This window comes from Babylonia areolata, chromosome 1 (assembly GCF_041734735.1).
Source record: "Babylonia areolata isolate BAREFJ2019XMU chromosome 1, ASM4173473v1, whole genome shotgun sequence".
NCBI lineage: Eukaryota > Metazoa > Mollusca > Gastropoda > Neogastropoda > Buccinidae > Babylonia > Babylonia areolata.
In genome coordinates this window covers 44707268-44731523 of record NC_134876.1, presented here as the reverse complement: position 1 = coordinate 44731523, position 24256 = coordinate 44707268, and the positions used below count along the sequence as shown (strand labels likewise).

Below are 24256 nucleotides of genomic sequence, written 5' to 3'. Positions count from 1 at the left end.
GTTCAGCATGCATGCATGTAACACTAAATTCATTTTCTCCTCAGCTTGAAAGATGAAATAAAGTATATATATGCACTACTTTCAGACACATTTTTCAGTTAACTGAAACAGTGCTTTTGAAATCAGGCTTGGCCAGCTGTAGGAGCAAAGCTTACAGGACAGGAATTCCTTTGAGGCAAAGTGTAATTTTCTCATCTAAACTGATTTTCCATGTGAAATTCACCCAGATGAAGCACTGCCACAGTGCAATGCCACCTATTTTTTGTTCCTTTCGGTATATGGATTTTTTCAAGAGAATGTTGCAACAAGTAACACCTACTTTGTTTTCTTTAAACACACACTGAGTGTATGCTGCTCATAGAACATATGCATGCAATCTTATTTGAAAGATCAGAGCAAAGGTACTCATGGAATACAGGGCAAACCAGAATACCCCCCAAGACAAAACAAAAAGCAAACCATGCATTGTTCAAATCTAAGTCCTGGGGACTCTTGCCTCCTGGACAGGCATTCTGTCCACCAGGCCTCCTCTAACTGATCACTGAAAACTAGCCCTCAACTGACCTTCAGGTGAGGGCTCAAGCTGGAGCGAAGATCATCCACTCTGGAGTTGGTGGCCAGAACCTCCCAGTTGGGTAACCTCACCAAGCTGAGAGAGTTATCCTCCCCTCGCATGAAGCTGGTCACCGCCAGTCTTGACCCACAAAACCTTGGATCAAAAGTGAACAGAGCATGGTTGTAAGGGGGCACAATTTCGGTGAGCAGTTCACGGTTGTGGAGACTGAAGAGCTGGAAGTCAAAGGAGTTGTTGGTGGTGAGGGAAGGAATCTTGATCAGGCACATGCTGCAGTCAGGGCTGATCTCCCCCCGCAGAGCTTCATTGACAAACTCCACAGACTTTTTGCCAAAAATTCCTGTGAACTTGTTGATGCTGAGGTCGATGACTCCGAACTGTGTCATCAGGTTCCGCACCAGATGAAGCACCACAATGTCGCCGCGGTAGCACAACACGCTCTTGACATGAAAGTTCTGGATGGATGAGAGGTGAGCTGGGATATGGTTGTATTCAAAGTGCTCCGCCATCTTGGTGAACTTGCTCTTGCGGCGGAACGAGAAGACAGGGCCAGACTTGTTGACGTTAATGATTCCTTGACGGCTGATGCAGAAAGTGGGATTACACTCTTTGTTCACAGCACCATTGCAGGTCATTGTGGTCTCCAGAAAACCAGCTGCTCCTGAAACAGGTGGTAAACAAGCATATCACAAAGCAGAAGTGTACTGAACAGCCATAAAAAAATTTTTTTGTTTATTTCAGTCACAGCTTAACAGTTCCCACTGCATTATAGTTAAAATGTAAAGACAGCTTAATGCAGCTCATAGTAACCTTTTTTAGACCAATACCCAAGTCTTTTACATTTTGTCAATGATAAAAGATTACTCTTCTTGAGTACCATCTAAAGTTAAGTTTGAATACCATTAAGGTATATGTAGATCACTTTGTCTGTGTGTGTGTGTGTGTGTGTGTGTGTGTGCGCGCGCGCGCGCACATGCGCATGCATGGATGTGCAGTTCTGTGAGCACCATGTGAGAAAAGGCACAATCAAAATGTGACTTATTATCATTCTCATAACAGTTCTAAGTGCACACAACAACTTTTGTGTTTGTGTTCTACTTGAAATAACTATGCTGTTATCAGCATCATCTCTATGATAACTATAAATAAATATATACCTAAATGCCTACCTGCATGTCCTGACTTCCACTGGTCTAGGGAGCACTGGTGAAGGAGGGACCACGGACGAGCATGCTGCACCTGTCGCTTCATGTTGTACACCACGGCGCTGGCTCCCATCAACCCATAGTTGCCGTTCCTCGACTCCTCAGCACCCATCCTACGCAACCTGTTGGAAAAAAAAAAAAAAAAGATTTTGAAAAAGTACAACCAAACGCTTTGTTTGTTTAACTTCTCCTCTGCATCCATTCAACATAGAATACAAGAAAAGAGAGAGAAGAAAGCTTCTGCTTGTTATCAGGTCATCACTCCTTTGTGATGTGGAACATAATGTGTTGATCATTTTCTGTCATCTTTGCATCATGTGTTGAAAGAGCTTTCACCTGAGTCTGAGGAAAACCTTTGTAACATTCTCTCATTTCTCTATAGTGTGTTGAATAAGTTTCTAAGCAGAAAAATAAAGTCAAAAGACTGACAGAAAAGTTACACAAAATCATTCAGATAAGACACATTTTTCTTCTATTGAAGAACATAATAATTCATTAATGTCATTAATCATGAGACTGTTCAAGTAAATTTCAAATGCTCATAAAGCAACATATTTTCAAGTACTATGTAAGTTGCATGGGGCAGGGCATGACAGACACATGGTAAAAAAAGGACAAAGAGAAAAAGAGAAACTGAGACAGAAACACACACACACACACATTTAGAAAGAACGGCAGACAGACAAGACAAAACAAGACAAAATTCTTTATTGTTGAGGATAATACTTTTAACAAATAAGCACTCTTACGAGTCAGTATTTCTATAATTCTTTCTACATCCAATCCTTGCCCAACAACAGGGTCTGCACTACACAACATTAAATGACAAAGGCATAACATGCTTGTAATTAAGAACAACAAAAAAACAAACAAACAAAAACAAAAACAAAACCAACAACAAAAAGCCTAAAAAACGAACAAAAAGAAGAAGAAGAAGAAACAAACAAACAAATCAGAACATAACAATAACACTGGAAAGACAGACAGAGTATAAGATAACCAATCTGAGAGAGGAGATAGGCAGAGAGGTGGACAGACAAAAAAAAAGGCAGACAGAAGGGCATACAAAGAAGGCACAGAATGAAAGCCATGCAAGGGGTACATGATCAATGAGAGGGAGACACAGCCAGGCAGGCAGGTGGAGAGACAGATGAAAGAAAACAGGCAGAAAGGTAGGAAAAGAAGGGTATGAAATAAAAACTATGCAGTTAAAAGTAGAAATTAATGTGTGTAAATACATACAAAAAGAAAGGAACACAAACACACACACACACATGAGTAAAGAAAGGAGCCAAACAGAGACAGAGAGACAGCCAAGGTGGCAGAATACAGTCTAAACCTGCACTTTAAATCATGCAGCTGTGGGAACCCCCCTGTATACGCCTACCCCACCAACCATCCCACATACATCAACAGTGAAGTATTCAGTGAATCAAGAACCCATTGATCAGCAGGCCTGCCAGCCACATACCACTGGAGTTCAATCTGATACTGTGTACATATACTCTGGAATGCAAACACCACAGGTAAAGCGACAACCCTCAAAGGTGATTTAATTTTAATGATCATGATGGACAATCGATACTGGAAAAAAAAACAACCCAAAAAACAAAGCAGGCAAAGCATGGATTTGAGAATGAGTCTTGCCACAGAGCAAGCAGGAACTACTGGTGAGAAGAGTTACTTTTTTTTTTTAAGAAAGAAAAAAAAAGAAAAAAAAAAGAGAAAGAAACAAACACAAAAAACAAAACAACATCAACAACAACAAAAACAGAGGTTTTTCCCCACAGTGAAAGACATGGTAATGCATCAAAACATTGAGAAAACAGCAACAAAAACACACAGACACACAAAATGAAAATTGGTCTCTCACTCTCTGTCTCTCTCACACACACAATCTCTACTGTGCTCTATGTATTCAGATATGGGCTTAACTCTTGACTGACATTTATAATCTTTCCTGTTCAAAATGCAAAAAGAAATCGGGCAGTGGTGGTGGCTGGGGGGTGGGGTGGGAGGTGGTATGCCGGAAGATCTTAAGGACAGAGAGAGGCGGTAGATAGGCAGCAAGGAGAGAAAGAGAGAAGTGCAGACAACCTGGGAACAAACAACCGTCACAGGCAGCCTTGACACAGTTGAAGAAAACATCACCTGTGGGTGGGCAACGAAGCAAATGCGCAACAGATAACAGACGGAGAAGAGACACAGCCTGGGAAACTGTTGACAGCCGACAGGACTGTGCACCTGGATACAGTGTGAACCCCTGCGGGGTAACAACACAGTTACTGACTGTGACTGACATCAATCATACTCATAGGTCTCTTTGGTCTGTAGATATGCCATCTTCATAAATAAAGGTTCTTGACTGACATGAATAACAGGTCTCTTTGGTCTATAGATATGCCTTCTCCTCACATGGAAGTTCCCGACTGACATCAATCACAGGTCTCTATAAATAAGCTGTCTTCATAAATTTTGTTTTTTTGGCAGGGGGTGGTGTGAGGGGTGGGGGGCATTGTTACAGAGTGGAACAGGGGAAGGGGACAGACAAAGGTTGTGCTGTGAGGGAGGGAGGGATGTGTGAGATAGGTGGAAAACAAAAAGAAGTCTGGAAAAAGCCAACAAATTATGGAGTGGGAGAAGAGAAAGACACAAAGAACAGGCATGCACACACATACATACATGATACATACATATATATATATATATATATATATATATATATATATATATATATATATATATAAGAGAGACAGACAGACAGACAGAAACAGTAAGACAAACAAACAGATAATAAAACAGGTGCAATAACCTTGCGGTTAAAGTGTTGGACTTACAATATGAGGGTCCTGAGTTTGAATCTCAGTAACAATGCCTGGTGGGTAAAGGGTGGAGATTTTTCCAATCTCCCAGGTCAACAAGTGTGCTGACCTGCTTGTACCTGAACCCCGTTCATGTGTATACACAAGCAGAAGATCAAATCTGCACGTTAAAGATCCTGTAATCAGTGGGTTATGTAATCAAGAACATACCCTGCATGCACACCCCTTAAAAGGGAGTATGGCTGGCGGGCTAAAAATGGTCATACACATAAAAGCCCACTCGTGTATATGAGAGTGAACATAGGAGTTGCAACCCACGAATGAAGAAGAAGAAACAGATAAAAAGAAAAGAAAAAAATGAGACTGAGAGCGAAAGCAAAACAGAGGCTTAAACATCCTTTCTTTCATCATGTTTGTATAGGAAAAAGAAAATGTATCTAAGCAATGACTCGACACACAGCTGGGAATTTTACATGGTCTCAACAGTTCCACTACTGGTCTCCTCACAGGTCAGACCAATCAATCAAATCAATCAATCAAAAACACTTTATTAATCCACATGGAAATTAAGTTGTGCAATCACAGGCTCATTGTAAACACTGGCATAAAATCATGCGCAACATAAGAAGAGATTAAAACTAGTCAAATAAGAATTCCCAATAGCTGACGATATACTAACCCCCCCACCCCCCACCCCCCCACTCACATACTCATGTTAAGACAATAGGGTATTGCACAACAATATTAACAAATGAAAACATCCAACAAAAAAAGGGTATAAGATTACTAAAAATGACATGCGCGCACGCACGCACACCCACCCACCCACACACACACCCACACACACACGTTAAGACCATAAGGTATTGTACAACAATACATAAATAAAAACATCAAGGGAATAAATCGCATATATAAGTAAAATGCACACACACACACACACACACACACACACACTCACTCACACACACACAAACAACGTATGCATGCACATAACATATGTCACGCCAATAAGATTAGAACATTAACATTAAGATACATGAAATCCAAGTAAAATAAGAAAATATTTTAAAATCACTTCCGATCACACACACACACAAATGCTTGCTTGCCCGTGCTCACCCGCTCAGTCCCACATGCACGCATAATGTCTGCTCCCATACACTCGTCTGCTGGTGAAGTTCAGGTGTTGCTGTGGCGAGGGGGCTTGGGGGGTGGGAGGGTTCACTTAGTGTATTGGATGTTTTGATTGTGTGCGCGAATGGCTGTAGGAATAAATGAATTAATATATCGAGATGTTCTTGCGCGTGGAGCTCTAAACCTACCACTTATGTCTGACCTTCTGCTATTAATGTCATCATGTAGTGGGTGTCTTACGTCGGTCAAAATTGTTATTAGTCTGTCAGTCAGTTTTCTATTGTGCATGTCGCTAATGGTGTCTTGTCTTATACCCACCACCCCACCCGCTTTCCTAACACTCAGGGAACACTGAGTAAACAGAGATGTCTGTTTTAGCACAGATACACCACATTTGTTAAAGTATCACACACACACACACACACACACAGAGCTGAACCCGGACACCCACTTCCATCAAACCTACGGTCAATACATAACCAAAAGTAGAAAGCAGATTAACATTTTTTTTTTTAATCTGGCAGTCCTTTTCTCTGTCTCTCCCTCTCTCACCTTCCTTCTACTGATTGCGCTAATTCAAAACAAACAACCAAAAGTCACAACAGAGAACTACTATTTATTGTTATGTACTTTTACATTCGATTTTGTAAACTATGAAATGTACGTTCCTCCTTCACTGCGCGTGCACTCACGATGAGAAAGAGAGAGAGGGCATATAGACAGACAAAAACATATATACGCAAAAATACCTGCGCAATTTAAGCATCAGCACAGACAGCAAGACTTCAAAAAAAAAAAGGCAGCCACGTACTCCCACCACGTTGCACGCAATGTTGCTTGACGCACACGTCGAGCTTGGCTCACGACTGGTGTGCGCACGACCCGCCCCGCTCTTTCTCTCTCTCTCTCTTTTTCCAACTGAAATCGCCAAGGCTAACTTGGATATTGGGTGAGTGGTGGGTGACAGACTGCTAAAACTGTACTTGTCACGAGACACACGAACCAAAAATTTGCCTGCCACAACCTGGATCAGCGATTAACACGTTCTGCAGAAGTCTGATATGGCCAACATACACGTCGTACGTGCGCACAACCACGTTCACACGATCCTTGGAAAATAGACACACATAGGCCATGCACATGCACAAGAAAAGTGCACGTCGATCCGGAACTTACAAAAAACAAGAAGAAAAAAGTCGACACCCCTACCCCCTTCCTATTTTCTCTTCATTGTTCCCCATCCACAACCATCGCAACGTGCGCGTGATGTCGACCCCAATGAAGGATAGCCTCGCGCGTCGCGCTTTTGTGACGCACGTGTACGTGTGCTCACAACAGACGTTTACCTGCGTGCGCGTGTGAGTGTCTGTTCGCGGACGCGCGTGCCAACTTTATCCTTTGTGTCTTTGTGTCTTCATGTAGGTATACGTTCGCGGTTGTTGTCGCTGTTGATGTTGTTGTGTGTGTATGTTGTGTTTTGTGTGTTATGTGGAGCATACACATGCGTGCACGCGCGTCTGGGGTCTGGGGGTGTACGGGTGGGGGTGTATAACATCGTAACTGAAAAACCCACACTGAAGTATGCGAATTATTCATTGCCGGTTGCGATGATCCCTGCTACAGGCCATTAAAACCTGGTGCCCCCTTCCCTCCCCCATCCACTACAGCCGAACAACGATCGCCATAATTGTGTTATCCAATGAACAATTAAACAAGCCAGACTTACATTGGCAGGCAGATCAATATATATACATGCATCACGTACATATGTGGCCTAGGGTTTGGAGAGTGTGCGCGTGTGAATTACAGAATGATAAGGCAAGTCGCTGATCGAGGTTATGCGGTTAATATTTTAACACTCTCACTCCTTCGCCTCTCTTCCCACCTCCACACCCTCACTCCGAAGTGTGCGGGCATCAGTGGAATGTGCTTGCGTGGCAGGTCACTACAATGCAGACTGAAAAAAAAGTTTAAATATAACTACCGTGGCAAACATTCGGGGGGGAAAAAGGCAACAGCATACAGACATGTGTGAGTTTTTGATGTGACTGAAACGGATACCTATCATTTGCAACAATGCAGCGTTTTGACTGAAGTATCACATAACCTGTTAGCTGCATAATCAATGGAACGGCAACATAAACGTAGCAGTAGCACCACCACCAAAAACAATGATAATAGAAATAATTAGAGTAATTTCCCATGAATAGATCTCACCTCGTCACACAGAAAAAAAAATTGAAATCAAAACTTCCTCTCAAACATAACGTGTGTGTGTGTGTGTGTGTGTGTGTGTGTGTGTGTAGGGGGAGGGGATGGAAAACATAAAAAGAAAAGGCTGTAATCTTCTTTCAGGAGGAAACATTTTCTTTCACCTGGGAACGCCAAACGATCGTGTGTGGCTTCTAAAAAGGAAGTAATCAAACACTTGACAAACAGTTTATATATAGAGTTTTTATTGATAATTCAATTATATTCCGCAGACAAACGTCGGTGCTGTCACTGATATAAATATGGTCGATTACCCAGCACTTAATTTCGCAACACTGCAACCATCGATTATTCCCAGTGTATGTAACTCGATCGCGACGATTGACCAGATCAACACGACAGAATGATGTAACTGTAGCCAGCCTCTTTCTCTCTCTCGCTATGATCACAGCATGCTCGTGCGCTAACACACACACACACACACACACACACTTCCGTTGTTTCACATTTCTTTCATCAGCTTTACATTTCCCACTAACACACACAAGCTGTCAACCAGTCCGCTGAAGGTCCACCCATGAACATGGTCCATAGTCCCGGGGAAACGAGTGCAATCACTGAGGACTCGAATGGGCAACAACGCAAAGCAAAGTAATAACTGTCAGACTGACACAGGTCACCCGTTTAACTATTAACACGCCAGTAAGACACCCACGCACACGTTTCTGCAGCGCGGAGTCACGATGGCCAATAAGTAATAACGGACTGACTGAGGCCATTGCCAAACCGGCTACGCTCATTTAGGGACAAGCGTTCATGCACCAATCGATGTGGTCAGTTCCAATAAGCACTGAAAATGCACAAACATTATTATGTACACAGTAGCAGTAGTAGTAGTTGTAGCAACAGCAGCAGCAGTAGCAGTAATAAAAAATAGTAGCAGCAGTTACAACAGCAGCAACAGTAACAGTGACAGCAACAGTTCCATACACATAAACGTCTGCAAAATAATCATATACGCCAGAATCATTTTAACTGAACAGAGGCGAAATCTGCAGATTCAAACAATTCCGAAAAAAATGCACAATCGCCACCATCATTATCATCCACTATTCACAACCACTATCCATAATAATATTGAAATATCATTGTTTGTTTGTTGCTCTTTCTTTAAAGAAAGAACACGCAGCATCAGTTGAACTGAACGCTGAGAGGCACACAGCCGTTACATTTAAACCAGTGCTCACAGCTTCGAGTGAAATATCGCAACAGGCTCAAGAAAGCGAATGATACGTTACTGGACAGAATCAGAATTATATCATCACACTTTGATTACATAATTATTACACTGAAGTACTCCACTGGAGCTCAACCATTAGATGGGACTGAGGGGAAAACGAAGCTGTCAAAGCCTGAACAGCAGAAAACAAGTCTAACAGTGGTGACCTAACGCCTCATTACAAAGTACAATCCCCACAACTGAAAACTAAATCCGTTCCTGACTGAAAAGAATTCATTCAACTTACGCGATATATATTTAGTAGGTATTGCATGACGAGAAATGGCGAAAAACTATCTACATACATTTATACATTCCCTCGTAAGATGCGCAAGATTTCTCATAAGAAAATGACTGTTGGAAATCATATTACGTCTTGAAATGAAACATGCCTGTCAAATCATTTTGTGAAGGAGTAACAAATATAAATTTTACTTTGGATTTTTTCCATCTACTGTGTACACTGATACTTTTGGGATGTGGTCGATCATATCCCCACTACGATATGTAATATTTAAGGTTGGCCTCATTAGACAGGCAGGTGACAGATGGTGGGGTCAGCATGTGTGTGTGTGTGTGTGTGTGTGTGTGTGTGTGTGTGTGTGTGTGTGTGTGTGTGCTCGCGCGCAAACATCCCACTTTTTTCTTATTGCTACACACAAAAACAAAGTGTGTGGGCGAGCGCACAAACAACTGACTCAATTCTTTCTTGCAGTGTTGTCGCTCGTCGCCCCTCTGTGTTCTATTTCCTGATTAAGGTCACTCCAATTTCCTTTCCCAGTTCTCATTTTAAACTGATTCTCTCATACTTTTTACTTCCCGAGATTCTAGATTCTTTTCCTTCATGTGAATAACACCCACGGCTCGTTTACTTTTCTATTAAAAATGTTTTCACATACTTTTCATGTGTAAGTCAGAAAATCTGAAATTCATCTGTCACACACCAATTGGTTCTTTGCTTGATCCGACATGCAACCCCCCCACCCCCACTCCCAAACAACAACAAAAAACAATAAAAAAAAAATAAAGAAATAAAAAAGAGCTAAAAATGGAATGCTAAAGAAAAGCATGAGCATACTAAAAAAAAACCCCAAAAAAAACAACCCATCCTCAACATTCCTCTGAATTTTTTGTAGAACCCACTCGTCATGCGTGTCGTATTATCTCTGAGTAGAGTAACTGCAGTCATAATTAGATCGAACGAAAAGCATTTGCTTCCCTAAAGCTCTGACACAAAATGTCTGGTGGAACACCATGGAAAAGGCTTTCACCGAGGGCAGCTGGTGGGCAGAAAGCAGCAGAAGTAATATCATCTTACACTTGTGAATTTCTCTCAAAGGTGAATCTCACAGGCTCCAGATCTTTCACGAAACCGAGACACTAAATATATTTTCGGGCTTCCTCTTTTCTTCCCTTGAAAGTTCTCTGACGCCCAAAGCTGTGAAAATGTTTTGATTGATTCTGCAAGATGTGCTTCACCCTATCATCGCTATTTCCTCCCGATCTGCCACTGAGCAGACCTACCTGGAGCAGTCATTTGCTAAGGATATAGACCTTCTTGTAGCTAAAACTGGTAAGTATTCGGTATCTCCAACCAATCTGTTCACCAGCATCGGCATTGCCAATGAACTGTAGGAACAAAATCCTATCTCGGCGGGGAAAAGATGGTTGGCCGTGTTAATAAGCAGTGCAAACGAAATCTTACCTCAGTAGAGAAAATGGTTGTCAAAAAAGATGTGAAAATGTTAATCGCTTGGGCAAATCTTACTGAGCACAGAATGAAAATGGTTGCAGATGAAATGTGTGATATATTACCATCCTTTTATTTCCTTCATAGAAAACTGAAAAAGAAAGGATGCACGCATGAACACAGAGACGCGCGTATGCGTAACCGTATTCTTTTATCTTCCCAACATGTCTTCAATATGTTCCGTATAAAAAATAAAAATAAAAATAAAAATAAAAAATAAAAAATAAAAAAAGAAAGAAAAGAAGAAGAAGAAGAAGAAGAAGTACGCATACAGAAATGAATTCCGGAAAAAAAGGGTGGGGTTGGGGGGGTGTTGGGGTGTGGAGTAGGCGGCAGATGGGGTTGTGGTGTGAGCCGGTGTGACTACAGTGTATAGCAAACAGTTCATGAAACAGTATGTAAAAATAGTTTTCAATGCGGAAAAAACAGAAAGAACGAGGGAAAAGAGCGGCAGCTCAGATTTCAGTGCACGTTGGGTCAGCTTTTGCTCATTCCACCTGGATGAAAAGCGATCGTGGTAACCTTCTCAACCCACTGCAGGATAGCTTACCACATACAGTTTTTTTTCTGCAGTTGATAGGAATCTTACTTTCTCTCCCTTCAGCAAGTTTCCACAGTGTGGCAGAATAATCGATATAATGATTGCGGAAGTCCAAGGGATGAACTTGTCCTTACTCAATCAATGTTGCTACAAATAGCTCAACCCAGTTAGAATGAACCGTACGATTCGAAATATTAGTATCGATTGATAATCTCCATATTCTCTTAGGCAACTTTTACAGTCATTCTTTTACATGTGTGTGTGTGTGTGTGTGTGTGTGTGTGTGTGTGTGTGTGTGTGTGTGTGTGTGAAGTCAAGTCAAGATTTTATTTCATGATGGTAAATTGAATAAGCAACTGCTTTTTTACATCGTGTGTGTGTGTGTGTGTGTGTGTGTGTGTGTGTGTGTGTGTGGAAAATGCTGTGAAACTCAGATGGTAGACAGTTTCACTTGCTGGCCAGATGCACCGGTGGCGCAATTCAATGTATATCAACAGTCCAGTAGACCGCACAGGCCATTTCGTGCTGAACACGTGTTAAAAAAAAAAGAAAAGAAAAGAAGTAAAAAACTGATATGTGAAAAAACAACTCAACATATTGATATATATACATATAATCACACACACACACACGCGCGCGCGCGCACGCACGCACACACACCAATATATATATATATATATATATATATATAGAGAGAGAGAGAGAGAGAGAGAGAGAGAGAGAGAGAGAGAGGATTTTTTTTATAATCTGTTCAAAGGTAATTAACTTAGTTCATCATGAACATAAAATGGAACGACTACAATTTGCTGGGGAAAAAAACCAGGCAAACACACCTCTTTATGTAATGCCACAGAAAAAGGTTCCAAAGTTTTTTGTGCCTGACATTGTGGTATTCAACAAACAAGACTTGGCTTACTGCTGAGAGGTTCATTACAAAGCATTGTAGAAAACTACAAATACTGACTTCAGTTCGACTTTCACCTTTGGTCAAAGTCATGGTTACCTGCTTGTGTATCAACAAGTCCAGTTTTATAACAGTGAGTCAAACGGACTCGAAGTCCGGCGAAAACGGATTAGTTTGTAACACATGGCGATGTCAAAACACACTGTCTGTATCCAACAAATTTTCTTTTTGATAAGGAACAACATAAAAGGCGAGGAAAACAAGAGCTGGCAATCAGTCCTTTATGAAAGAATGATCTTTCAAAAACGCTTTGATGAAAAAAAAAAAATAAAAAAAAAAAAGATAAATAAAATGAAATATAATTATTTTTTTTTTTAAAGGGGGGGTGGGCAGACGTGATGCCAAACAACTCGAATTACGTACACTGAGGACTCGTCTCGGCAATGGTAGTGAACCATCCCCACATGGAGCATGATCGAGAAACAAAGAACAAGGAAATTAAAACAAGGAACAAGGAAATTAAGGAACATTGTCCCAAATCATACTCCAAACTGAACATTAAAAACTATTATATTGCGAGCACAATACGAAAAAACATATATTTGAGCAAATGTGTTTGCATTCCTTCTATAAACTCATCCAATCATACAACATCTAGCAAGTGAAGTACTAAAACACTCAAAAGTATACCTTAACTAACAAATCCACTTTTATATAAATGAGTACTAAAACACTCAAAAGTATACCGTAACTAACAAATCCACTTTTATATAAATGCACCAATCTTTTTAACACACACACACACACACAAAATCAAGGAAAACGAACACGCTTAAACTAACCCCCACCCTTCCACGCAATGCCATGCTTTCTTGCACTTCGCATTCAGGGCGAGTTGCCCTTCGGGGTGCAGTCCCATGTTGTCCCAAGGACAAACAGGCATACCAGCTCTACCTTCGGATCAAGTAGTGACGTCATGTGGTGACTGATTCTACTAGCCTCATTCAATCCTTTTGTTGGAAGCCATTATGAAAAACATGCCTGAACTGGTTCATTAAAAAGAAAAAGAAAAAAAAAAGAAAAAAAAAAAAGAAGAAAATAAACCGCCATCAGAAACTCTCCTGACGCCTATTAACTATCGACTTCGATTGACTGGATGATTTGCACAAATCATACCGCAATCAGAAACTTTCCAAACACCTATCAATTATCGACTTCGATTGACTGACTCATTGATTTATTGATTTGTCCATTTACAATTATCTTAACTTGGTTCTATGTATTGAACAGCTTTTGGGTATCGTCTTTGGTTTTTGTTGTTTTTTTCTGTCAAGCTTGTTTTCTCAGACGCTTTGAACAGAATTTGGCTAGTGGCCAGTCCTAATGTGCATTGAGTCTGACTTAGTCCTAACATTAACATTTTTTTTTTATTATCTAGTATGGATCGTTTCTTGCGTGATTTTCTGTTTTTGTTTTCGTGTGTGTGTGTGTGTGTGTGTGTGTGTGTGCGCGCGCGCGTGTGCGTGTGTGTATGTGCGCGCGTGCGTGCGTGCGTGTGTGTGTGTGTGTGTGTGTGTGTGTGTGTGTGGGTGTGGGTGTGGGTGTGTGTGTGTTTACTTCTTGGCCTCCGTTCTTTTTTCTTCTTCTTTTCGTGTCCGTGTCCGGAGTGTTCTCTAAACCGAGAAGCTAATGTCAAAGAGACGTTGCATGCAAACTGATGTTAACATAAGCAGATGAACAAGCGTGAAAAAAAAAATCTGAATGCGTCATACACATTTCCGTAACTATGTTATTTTCTGTAATTCTCAAGCTGAAACTGAAGTTCAAGCACTGCAATGATCATTCGCATGTGATGTGCATAAACTGTATTTCTAAAGAGTCAGTGTCATCACCGGCAACGTCTTCGCTAATGTTATAATCATTATTATAGTTGTCATTGTCACCATCTTTTCCTTCTTCTTTTTTTTCTTCTAATCTCTCAAAAAACTCCTCTTCTCTAAGATTTGTGAGTGTAAAAGACAAGAACCCCACACCGATGACAACGGAACTGCTTTCTTGTAATTGCGAGAAAGCGTGGACCTCACATCTCTTTCACCTCACGCAACCGCAACCCTTCGCTTCCTGCCACCCACTGACATGCCTTTCACTCTCTCCCACTCGCGCGTGCCTGGCTCTCCAACTCCGAGACACACATGCAAACACATGAGCGCACGCACTCACACGCACACAAACACACATGCGTGGCTACCAGTTTAGCAGTGGAAACAAACAACACGACTGGTAACAACTAAACTGCTGTGCTGGTGGATGCCATTATCAGTTTAACCACCATTTCACCTGTAAGTTCGGCCAAACGTCACTGTCCACGTTCAACCGTTCATCTTCTCCCTGGAAGCCCTACCTCTAATGCCCCCCTCCCCCGTCCCTCTCGAATCCTTCCTCACTCCGTCACCCCGTTTCCCTCTCTTCCTCTTTCCCAGAACAAAGCGTGGGTTGGATCGATGGACAATTGTGTTTAATGATTTTTCCTTGTTCTACACGAGAAAAGCCTGGCTCAAGGCCCATTTGCGTGTGCCTCTCTCCCTCCCTTCGGAATCAACTCTTTCCCTCTGTGTGTGTGTGTGTGTGCGCGCGCGCATGCGTGTGTGTGTGTGTGTGTGTGGGGGGGGGGGGGGGTGCGTGCGCGCGTGTGTGTGTGTGTGCGCGTTTGCTTGCCTGCGAACGTGCGCGCGTGTGTGTATGTGTGTATTTATGTGTGATTTTGCATGCGAGTTCGCATGCGCACGCATGTGTCTGTGCTTGTGTGAGAGCTATCTTTTGCGAAGAGAGAAACGGGGGCGGGGAAGGCAGTGGAAGTGGGGATGGGGCAGGTGTAAATCGCCCTGAAAGTCATTATCGAAACCGAGCCCGGAGAGAAAAGTCATTACATTGTGTGAAGACGCCGTTAGACGGATAAACGACACGGAGTCCATTGGGGGACTATACATGCACAGTTCTTGACTGCAGCGTGTAAATTCGACCAGTGCTTCCCCCCCCCCCCCCCCCCCCCTTTAAAACTTATCCTGTTTTCTTTCCTTCACAGCTGTTTCTTTTCTCAATGCGCGCGTATTCACCCCCCATTCCTCTTCTCTCTGCATCCCAAATCATTGTGTTGACTGTTTGCTTTTGCACAGTTCCTCGAGGAACTTGTATGCTGTCGTCAATACTGACTCACGATCTGGCTACACTTTTTTTTTTTGATGATGTCATAAAACATGTTTTTGTTTATGCAGGTTTATCTATACAAGAAGAGAAGTTTCGGATGTTCTGTATTTTGTTTTGTTTTTTGTATTTTACGGTTTGTGTTCATGTTGACGAAAATCTTGAGTGTCGAGTGATATCAACTCTCCAGTGTTGTCATGCTACACAGTAGTCTCTCGTTGCAAATGTGTAAGGTTTGTCTCCTCTCTCTTTAGATTTTTTTTTGATACTCCCTTTCTATCTTACCCCCCCGACCCCCTCCCCACCCCTTTAAAAAAATTCTTTCTCACCTAACCGTAGCTCTCATTACTGTCTTAATGGGTCGTTTTCTATTCAGCAAGTAGAGGTACTAGCTTACAGCATCAACATGCAGGTAGTCGTCAAGGGAGTGTCACTTTTCATACACATCCAGTGGGGAGTGTCTCTCGGACGGTAGGTTTATTTGCGAAGGGCGAAACCGCCTACGTCTGGGATCCAAACAGCATGGTCTAAGTGTTTGGTGATTCATCGCTATCGCTCTTGGTCGCTCATTTACACACTGTATGGCCCTTAAAAATAGGGCTACGTTTGTTGCAACTTCAGGATCCCTGCCATGAGACGATCAGTTCCTCGCTGGGTAATGTTGAAGGACATCTGGTGCAGATCAATCAGGTGTTTGTTTGTTTGTTGTTTTTGTGCGTCATCGCGGCTGAGGGTAAAAAATCAAGTCCTCAGAAATAATGAGTCGTAGGCAGAGGCAGATGAAGACAAGTTGACTGCTCATTCGTTGAGTATCACAGGTTCCGAAACAATGACCAGACAGATTCCAGACATTTGTCAGGTACCCTAGCCAATCCTGTAGAACACATATTTGCTGTGTTGTCTGCCGTTCGTAGCATCGGCAGACATCACAAAGAGAGAGACAGACAAAAGAAGCAATCATAATCATGGCAGAATGGGTGCAAGGCGATTCCGGCAAATGGCAAGCACGTGACGCAATGCACAGAAAAGATCAAAGAGAAGGGAGAGAGGGGGGTAACAAAGAAGGGGCGAGATGGACAAAACAAAAGGAGGGGGGAGGGATGGAGGGAGGGAGAGAGAGAGAGAGAGAGAGAGAGAGAGAGAGAGAGAGAGTCTGTGTCTATGAGGGAGAGGGCGAGAAAGACAAGCAGAAAAAAGATAGACTGAGACTGGGAGAGAGACACAGAGATAAAAGGGAATGGAGAGAGAGAGAGAGAGAGAGAGAGAGAGAGAGAGAGAGCCTGTGTCTGTGAGCGAGAAAGGACGCGAGAGAGACCAGCAGAAAAAAGAGGAAGTCTGAGACTGAGAGAGGTGGAGAAAGGGGGCTGGGGAGGGGGGGTGGGGGGGGGGGCAGAATGACAGGTAGAAAGATAAAGAAAAAAAGATGAGGAGGAATAAGAGAGAGAGACAGACAGACAGACAGACAAACAGAGTCAAACACATAGACCAACAGATCATGAAGCACGCAAACCGTCGACTCAACCGCTTCTGTTTCTTTCTTTCTATTTTCCTCTGACACCCCCTCCCCCTTCTTCCCATGCACTGTGGGAGTCCTTGAGAAGTGTAAGACGATGCTGTAGCACTGAGGTATACATACACCTCACCGTGCTGCAGTGGGATCATAGACCGCCAGTCCTTGACGTGACCATGTATAAATAGGTGGCTTTGTGCGAAAGGTATCATAATGGTGTGCTATACATTGTAATGTGGCGGGACGCGAGTCCTAACATCAACAACAGCAACAGACAAGCACACACACACACACACACACATGCGCGCGCGCACGCGCGTACACGAATGCACGCATTACACGCCACAGTACACACACAGGCATTCAAAATAACACAGGAAACAGCTGAAAATACTCCCAATCAAGAGAGGAGAGAGAGAGAGATTCGTTCCAGCATGCGTTCATGAAAAAAAAAATTGAGCAATTCGTCTTTGATGACGTATTTCGTCTTGATTCCTCCTCTTTCTAACTGATTCCTGAATATGGCCTGAACGTTTGGGATAATAAAAAGCAAATTTTCAGGTCATTCGCAAGAGAGAAAACGCAAACATATCTCTGGGTGATAATAAAACAAGTAAAAAACCAGACAGAGACATAAACAAGAGTTGTTGTTTTTTAAGAGAAAAAGACGGCGGATTATCTACCACATTTAGGCGTGACCCCCCCCCCCCCCCCCCCCCCCCCCCCATTCTCCGCCTCCTTCCCCTCCCCACGCCCCCTCGGCTCATTGCGTTCCTCGTTACTATTGTTGAAGCACTCAGTCTGCTGACGTCAGACATCCCCCTCACCCAACCCCCCTTTTCACACAGCCCTGCCTAACACCCGCGTTCCTCCTCCACACCTCCCCACGCCCGCACCCTTCCAGCCCACGTGATGATCACACACACTTGAATCCATCTCTCGATCTGTCTCAGTCTCTCTCTCTCTCCCATGATCCTTTCCCCACGCTTCTTGAAGAAAGATAATACAAACATCTCTTTCCCTCGATCCCCTCTTTATGTGAAAAGTTCAAACTTTAAAACATCCTCACACGTTCTGCTCTTATGTTCGCAACGAACTGCTCCCCCATGTCTTTCTCTATCTCCCTCTCTCTCACACACACACCATCGACACGCGCACACGCACGCACACACTGACACATGATCATGCGCGCGCAAGCACGCTAACAGTATAATTGTCGGCGAGCTTTGATACAACCCCCACCCCCCAACCCACTTGTATTTCCTCCTTGCCCTTCCAGCAAACACGCACAATAGACACAAAGACTCGTACTACATCGGAGATTGAAGACTCGTACTACATCGACGATTGGGGACCATCTCGTCACGTGTTCACTATGCAATGTTGTTCTGGTAATTCTCAGTACCGAAAAGAATCCACGGGCTAAAAACAACAACAAAAACAAAACAAAACAAAAAACAACCAATATATATATATATATATATATATATATATATATATATGTGTGTGTGTGTGTGTGTGTGTGTGTGTGTGTGTGTGTGTGAACACACTTCGCACACATCTCTGCAACAATGAGGGCAGCTGTACTCAATGGTTGCCAGTATGGAAGTGGGGGTTGATGGCAATGGAGGTGGTGGTGGTGGTGATGATGGTATTGGAGAAGGAGAAGCAGCAGGGAGGCAGTGAGCGATGGGGCTAGGTGGGGGGCTGGGGGCGAGGGAGGCGCCGTGTCTCTGGCACAAATTGGCTTGTGCAGACGGCAACTTTTTCCCTTTCCTTTCCTAACCCCCCAACCCACCCCTCCTTTCTGTCATTTCTATCCCGCCATTCGTCCCCACCCCCCACCGTCACCTACACGAACCTTGTCGTCGTGCCTTTCTTTTCTCATGGTTGTCGTGTTGGTGATGGCTGCCCGTAGTGAGAGAGTGAGAGACCGAGTGAGAGACTTGTGTGCCATTGCGATCTGATGAGATAGTGAGTGGGACAACGCTTTCTTTATCGCAGTGAGCTGTGTGTGTGTGTGTGTGTGTGTGTGTGTTTGTATGAGGGAGATCTGTCCCCCCCCCCCCACCCCACCCCCTGAATTATCAACAACGTTGTCTTCTTCCTTCCCGAAACGCTCAACAAAACCTGTACATGCACGTGGACACAAAACCAATGCACAGTCAATGCGTGATGCGTTCGTCCCTCTTTCATCATTATGGTCGGTTCAGAAGAATGCCTTTGTGGTCATTTAAAGAATGTGACATACTTCCAACTTCTCTCGTTCTGAATCAGTTCAAAATGACCATAAAGCAAATTCTTCAAGAACATAGGCCTTTCACCCCTCACTTGGGATTCCATGTCAGGGCCTGTCTGGTCGACTTGGCATGGTTTTCGTATCGTGTGCCACATCCTTCCAATTTCGCTTTCAGCTGGCAGTTTTGTCCTCTGCCATTGGTTGATGTTGCTGGTCTTGTCTGGCTAGTGGATGCAGAGGATTCTTCTCACACAGCTGTCGATGAACACCTGCACTATGTTGAGGGTTGTCTTTGTCACCATCCATGTCTCAGCGCTATACGGCAGCAATCACTGTTGGACTGAAAAGACGAATTTAAGTTCTTTCTGACAGTATTCTAGAGCCACAGATGTTCTTGAGTTGTATAAAAACTGCTCTGGCCTTGCATCCTTCATTTGACATCTGCATCTGTGCCGCGCTGGAGATGCGAACACACCAGTGGACTGCGCCCCATCTCCCCTATCAGTTAACAGCACATTCCTCGGTAACCCAGCTAAATTGCGCCCAGCAGCAACCTCCCACAACACGACTATTTTCATCAGCATACTGATGTTGGTCGTTGAGCGGAAGAAGAAGGCGCTTCCAAGATAAGTGAATGATTCCACTTCTTTCAGCGCCTTACCTTCGAGTGTGACTGGTTCATAAAACTTAGCTCCATTTCAAACAAAACATTAGTTTTTGTTTGTTTGTTTGTTTTTAACTTTAAAAAAAAGAACCCAAAACAAACAAACAAACAAAAAAACCACAACATTAAGAATGAATTCGCCAAAACACGGCTGTTTTACCACTGTTTAATTTTCTTTCAGAAATATGTACTTCCTTTATGTGTGTAGGTCGATTTAAAACAGAACAATAACTAAGTTTGTAGACAACACAATAAGCATCATTTTCATTTTGTAAAATGATAAAAACTGTGACTGCCATTATTAGCGGAAATCTTGTATCAGAACTCTCTTTAATGGTAAAACCAGTCTTCCATAGCTATTTCATGGGGATACTTCATTTTATCTGTGACATTTCTCATCATTACTTCTGATTATTTACTAAGATGATAATCCTGACTGAAGTTACACTTTATTGTTTTATTTTTCTGTTATGCCCATATTCTCTCCTGACTTTACAAAATTCGCTTTTGCTCTTTTTGCCTCGATTAAAAAAAAAGTCATCAACCGTTTTCTGACATATCATTTGGTAGTTCTTATTCATGAACAAATGCAAACCACTGATGTTTTTTCGGAATTGTACATGATCCATTTTTCATACATTCCGTTTGTTGCTTCATATAGTTACTGAAGACATCGAACGCGTTATAATACCAAGGTCTAATAATCAACTGTATGGCGCAAACGTTTCTTTTGTTTCCAATGTCTCCCTATTTTCATAGTATCGCTGTGCATATTCAGCGTTCCAAACAAGCTTTCCAAGGAACTACGACGGACCACAAGGGCCGTTCCTCGCAATGAGACGGTGCCACCTTGGATTCATAGTTTGAGTGCTGGCTGCGTTATCCTTGCATTTTATTTTGTATTTTTGAAAGAAAGTAAAATCTTAATGCAGATTATCAGTTTTCATTCTCCACGCTACGTTACGTTGTAAAGTTATTTGTTTGTCACTGAATCAGTCTTCAGACCAAAGAAAGGTATGACAGTAACACAGCAATGACTGATAATTTACATATTTCTGATCTGGAAAGCCTTGTAAACACAAGGGGCGAGACGTGTTTGAACAGTTCTGCTATTATTAGCAAGTAACTGCGACAGTTTGAAGTTGGAAGGACGACTGAAATACTTCTTTGCAATGTACAATTCCCCAAGTTCACAATATTTTGGACAACACAAAACGAAATGAACTTCTGTTTCTCTGTGATATCTGCAAAAAAGACAATCAAATTTTCGTTCACAAGCATTTTACATTGTACAAACGAACTTTGTGTGTTTTCAATGGTGATACGCCTAACCTCAGACGCGTTAAAAATATTCTAAAACGTAACATGTTTAAATACGGTGCTAAAGCTAAAGCTAAATATGAGCTGAATGAACAATAGAATGAGAATCTGTCATTTGAATTTATGCTGTTTACCCATTCGTGTTTGTAGGACCTTACTAAACATTCCTTAAATTCAGCTAAAAACGCTTTTTCATACCTACTTCCTGATTCCTCTAAACTTATTCAAAACCAAAATAATGCAGTGCACAACAAACGGAGGAGAACCATGTTTTCTTGTTCCGTTCATGTTGGTTTAAAGGCATTTTATACGCATTAAAATGCAAACGATGGGCAGGTATCATGACAACACGTAACCAGTTTTTCAAACACTTCGTGAACATATTTACACATAACGGGTAACGTCCTGTCTCGCCATAAACTGAAAGATTTGGCGTTTTGATTTTTTTAATGCAAACAAATGCACCCTTTCTATGGCTGTGAGATCGTTATCAATACCCCAAACTTTCGCACTAAAATTCAACATATGCAGGATCTGAGCATCAGACTGAAAAATACAGAGGGGGATCTTTCTCCTGGAGAGCAGAGTAACCTGAAGATACACACCACGCCTTTTTTTTTTTTTTTTTTTTTTGCACGATCATCGACATTTTTCAAAGTGTGGGAAAAGCACAAGCGAGATGAGAGATAGGCACCAAGATATCTGTACATATTTGTCACTTCTATCTGATTCAGAGAGAGAGAGAGAGATCCGCGATCATATGATGGCACGTATATCAGTATGAATAAAAGTGCGCGCGCGCGCGCGCACGCACACACACACACACACAGTGGTTTACTTCTCTTGACAGGTTCCGTCTCTGCAAACTGAGGCTTTGATGCATCATGCCACGTGTATTAACAGCTGCGATATTCTTATCTGCAGATCATAGATACAGTGCCAGCCATACAGACGTACTGGTGCTGCTGTCACCGCGCATGTCAGTCATCGAGTCATTCACTGCTGCAAGCTTCCATCTCTCTCTCTCTCTCTCTCTCTCTGTGTGTGTGTGTGTGTGTGTGTGTGTGTGTGTGTGTGTGTGTGTGTCAAAGAATACAAAATAACGCAAACTGTTGTCATTGATGAGCACAAGTCACAAAGAAAACCATACAAAATCCGCAATACGTTTCGATCATTAGGTCCTAAAAACATCGAACATAATTATATAAAAAAAAAAAAAAAAAAACCGAACCAAAAAGGAGAAAATGCAACACTTGGTCATCTCAGTGAATGTAATCTATGCGTTTTATTAAAATCATTAGACAAAAATCAAAATATAAATCAGTCCAGTAAGGGTGGTGTCTATTTTATAACTGATACCTAAGCACGGGAATAAACAAGCCTGACCAAGTAGACGACTGAATGTCACTTCACATCTAAAAACAGATTCCACGACAGCCTTAAAACTCCACGTGTATATTTATTTCAGTCAACTTATGGCCAGAACAAGCCTTCGAACCATTCTTACCGAATTCATTTATTTGTTTATTGATGTACCCATTCATTCTTTTGTTTACCTGTTTGTCTGCTTGTAAGTCCGAAGGTCGAAGGATAACAGCTGAGAAGAATGTCATCCACAGTCATGGAATACAAGACGTAAAACTGGAATGCTCACAAATCACATTCGTTCACATAAGTATCTTTACAAATATGATTTATAATTCATTGAGTACAACAAACGTCGATCATTTGACGGATCTGAAAGCACGCGCGCGCGCAAAAATAGATAAATATATAATCTTATGAATACAAACAGAAAGAATGCTAGAACCTCCTCTTTTTTTTATGAAAAAATAATGTAAAAAGGCCTCTCACATGTTATCGTAAGTTGTTGTTGTCCCCCCTCCTCACTTGAAAAATCCATTACTAGTGTCGTCCATAATAAATATGTGCATCGGTATGTCCGTAAATTCCAGCGCATATGTGAGGGGGGGGGGGGGGGGGGGGGGGGGGGGGTTGCCACGGTGTATGTCAGTGGGTGTGTGAGTTTGTCAGTCAGTGTCTACTGTGACGGGTATGTACGGTGGAGTGCTGTGTTCGTGGTCATGTACACATGCGGAGATGTACAATGTGTCAATGTGTGTGGGCGTGCGATGTGTGTGTGTGTGTGTGTGTGTGTGTGTGTGTGGTGTCCGCGCGAGCGTAATTGGGAGTGATGAATTCGGTGTTATATAAAGCCGGTGTTAGCGTTGTATATATCATGTGTGTGTGCATATATGAATGGTGTGCGTGAACGCACATGGGTTAGTCATGGTTGTGTTGCCAGTGTGCGTCTGCTAACAAGTGCGCACCTGTAAGTATCCCCACAATGTCAACTGAAAACTCCTCTGCATCCAAAACAAACAAACCGACAAAAAGGAAAACAACAACAAACGCCAAATTATCAAAAGCCCAATGCATCCACAGAAAACCAACTGAAAACACAACAACCCAGAAATTATGCATTACCACCGGAAAAAAACTCATTTTACAAGGAAACGTGTGAACAGTTTTGTCGGTTCTACCTTTTCCAGGCAGCCTGGCCGCTAAATAATCAGGTACCAACACCTCATAGGCCTACATGCAAACTGGCGATGCTAAGGTCCACTGACTGGTATGGATTCAGTCTTTTCGGTGAGAAAGTAAAATAGAGTAAATGAAATGAAAAATCGTCGTTGCACCGACCAGGGTTAGTAGCTATTTCAATACGAAGAACATACAAGTTTTCGTCCTGACTTCCTCTCAGAAAAAAGGTCTGTGTATCACACAAAGCCTGACATTCATACAGCGCAGTTTGTTACTGCCGGCGCCGAGAACGCATGAACCACCGAACGTTGCAACCTACAGTCAGTAACTAAACTCCACCACAGCACAATGAAAA

At 42.4% G+C, this 24256-nt stretch overlaps 1 protein-coding gene across 4 annotated transcripts in view; it reads right to left on the bottom strand.

Annotated features, from left to right (window-relative positions):
• The window catches only part of LOC143283308 (uncharacterized), a 53871-nt gene that overhangs the window by 16708 nt on the left and 12907 nt on the right, over nucleotides 1-24256 (bottom strand). For 2 of the 4 annotated variants that reach the window (XM_076589505.1, XM_076589522.1), the window contains exons 2-3: nucleotides 1744-1901; nucleotides 565-1235 (exon numbers count right to left, since the gene is read on the bottom strand). In XM_076589505.1, coding sequence (XP_076445620.1) covers nucleotides 565-1235; nucleotides 1744-1901 — 829 coding nt within the window. Of the gene's footprint in view, nucleotides 1-564; nucleotides 1236-1743; nucleotides 1902-6487; nucleotides 6872-24256 lie in introns of those variants that run through there. The other 2 variants (XM_076589497.1, XM_076589514.1) reach the window with 2 other exon arrangements.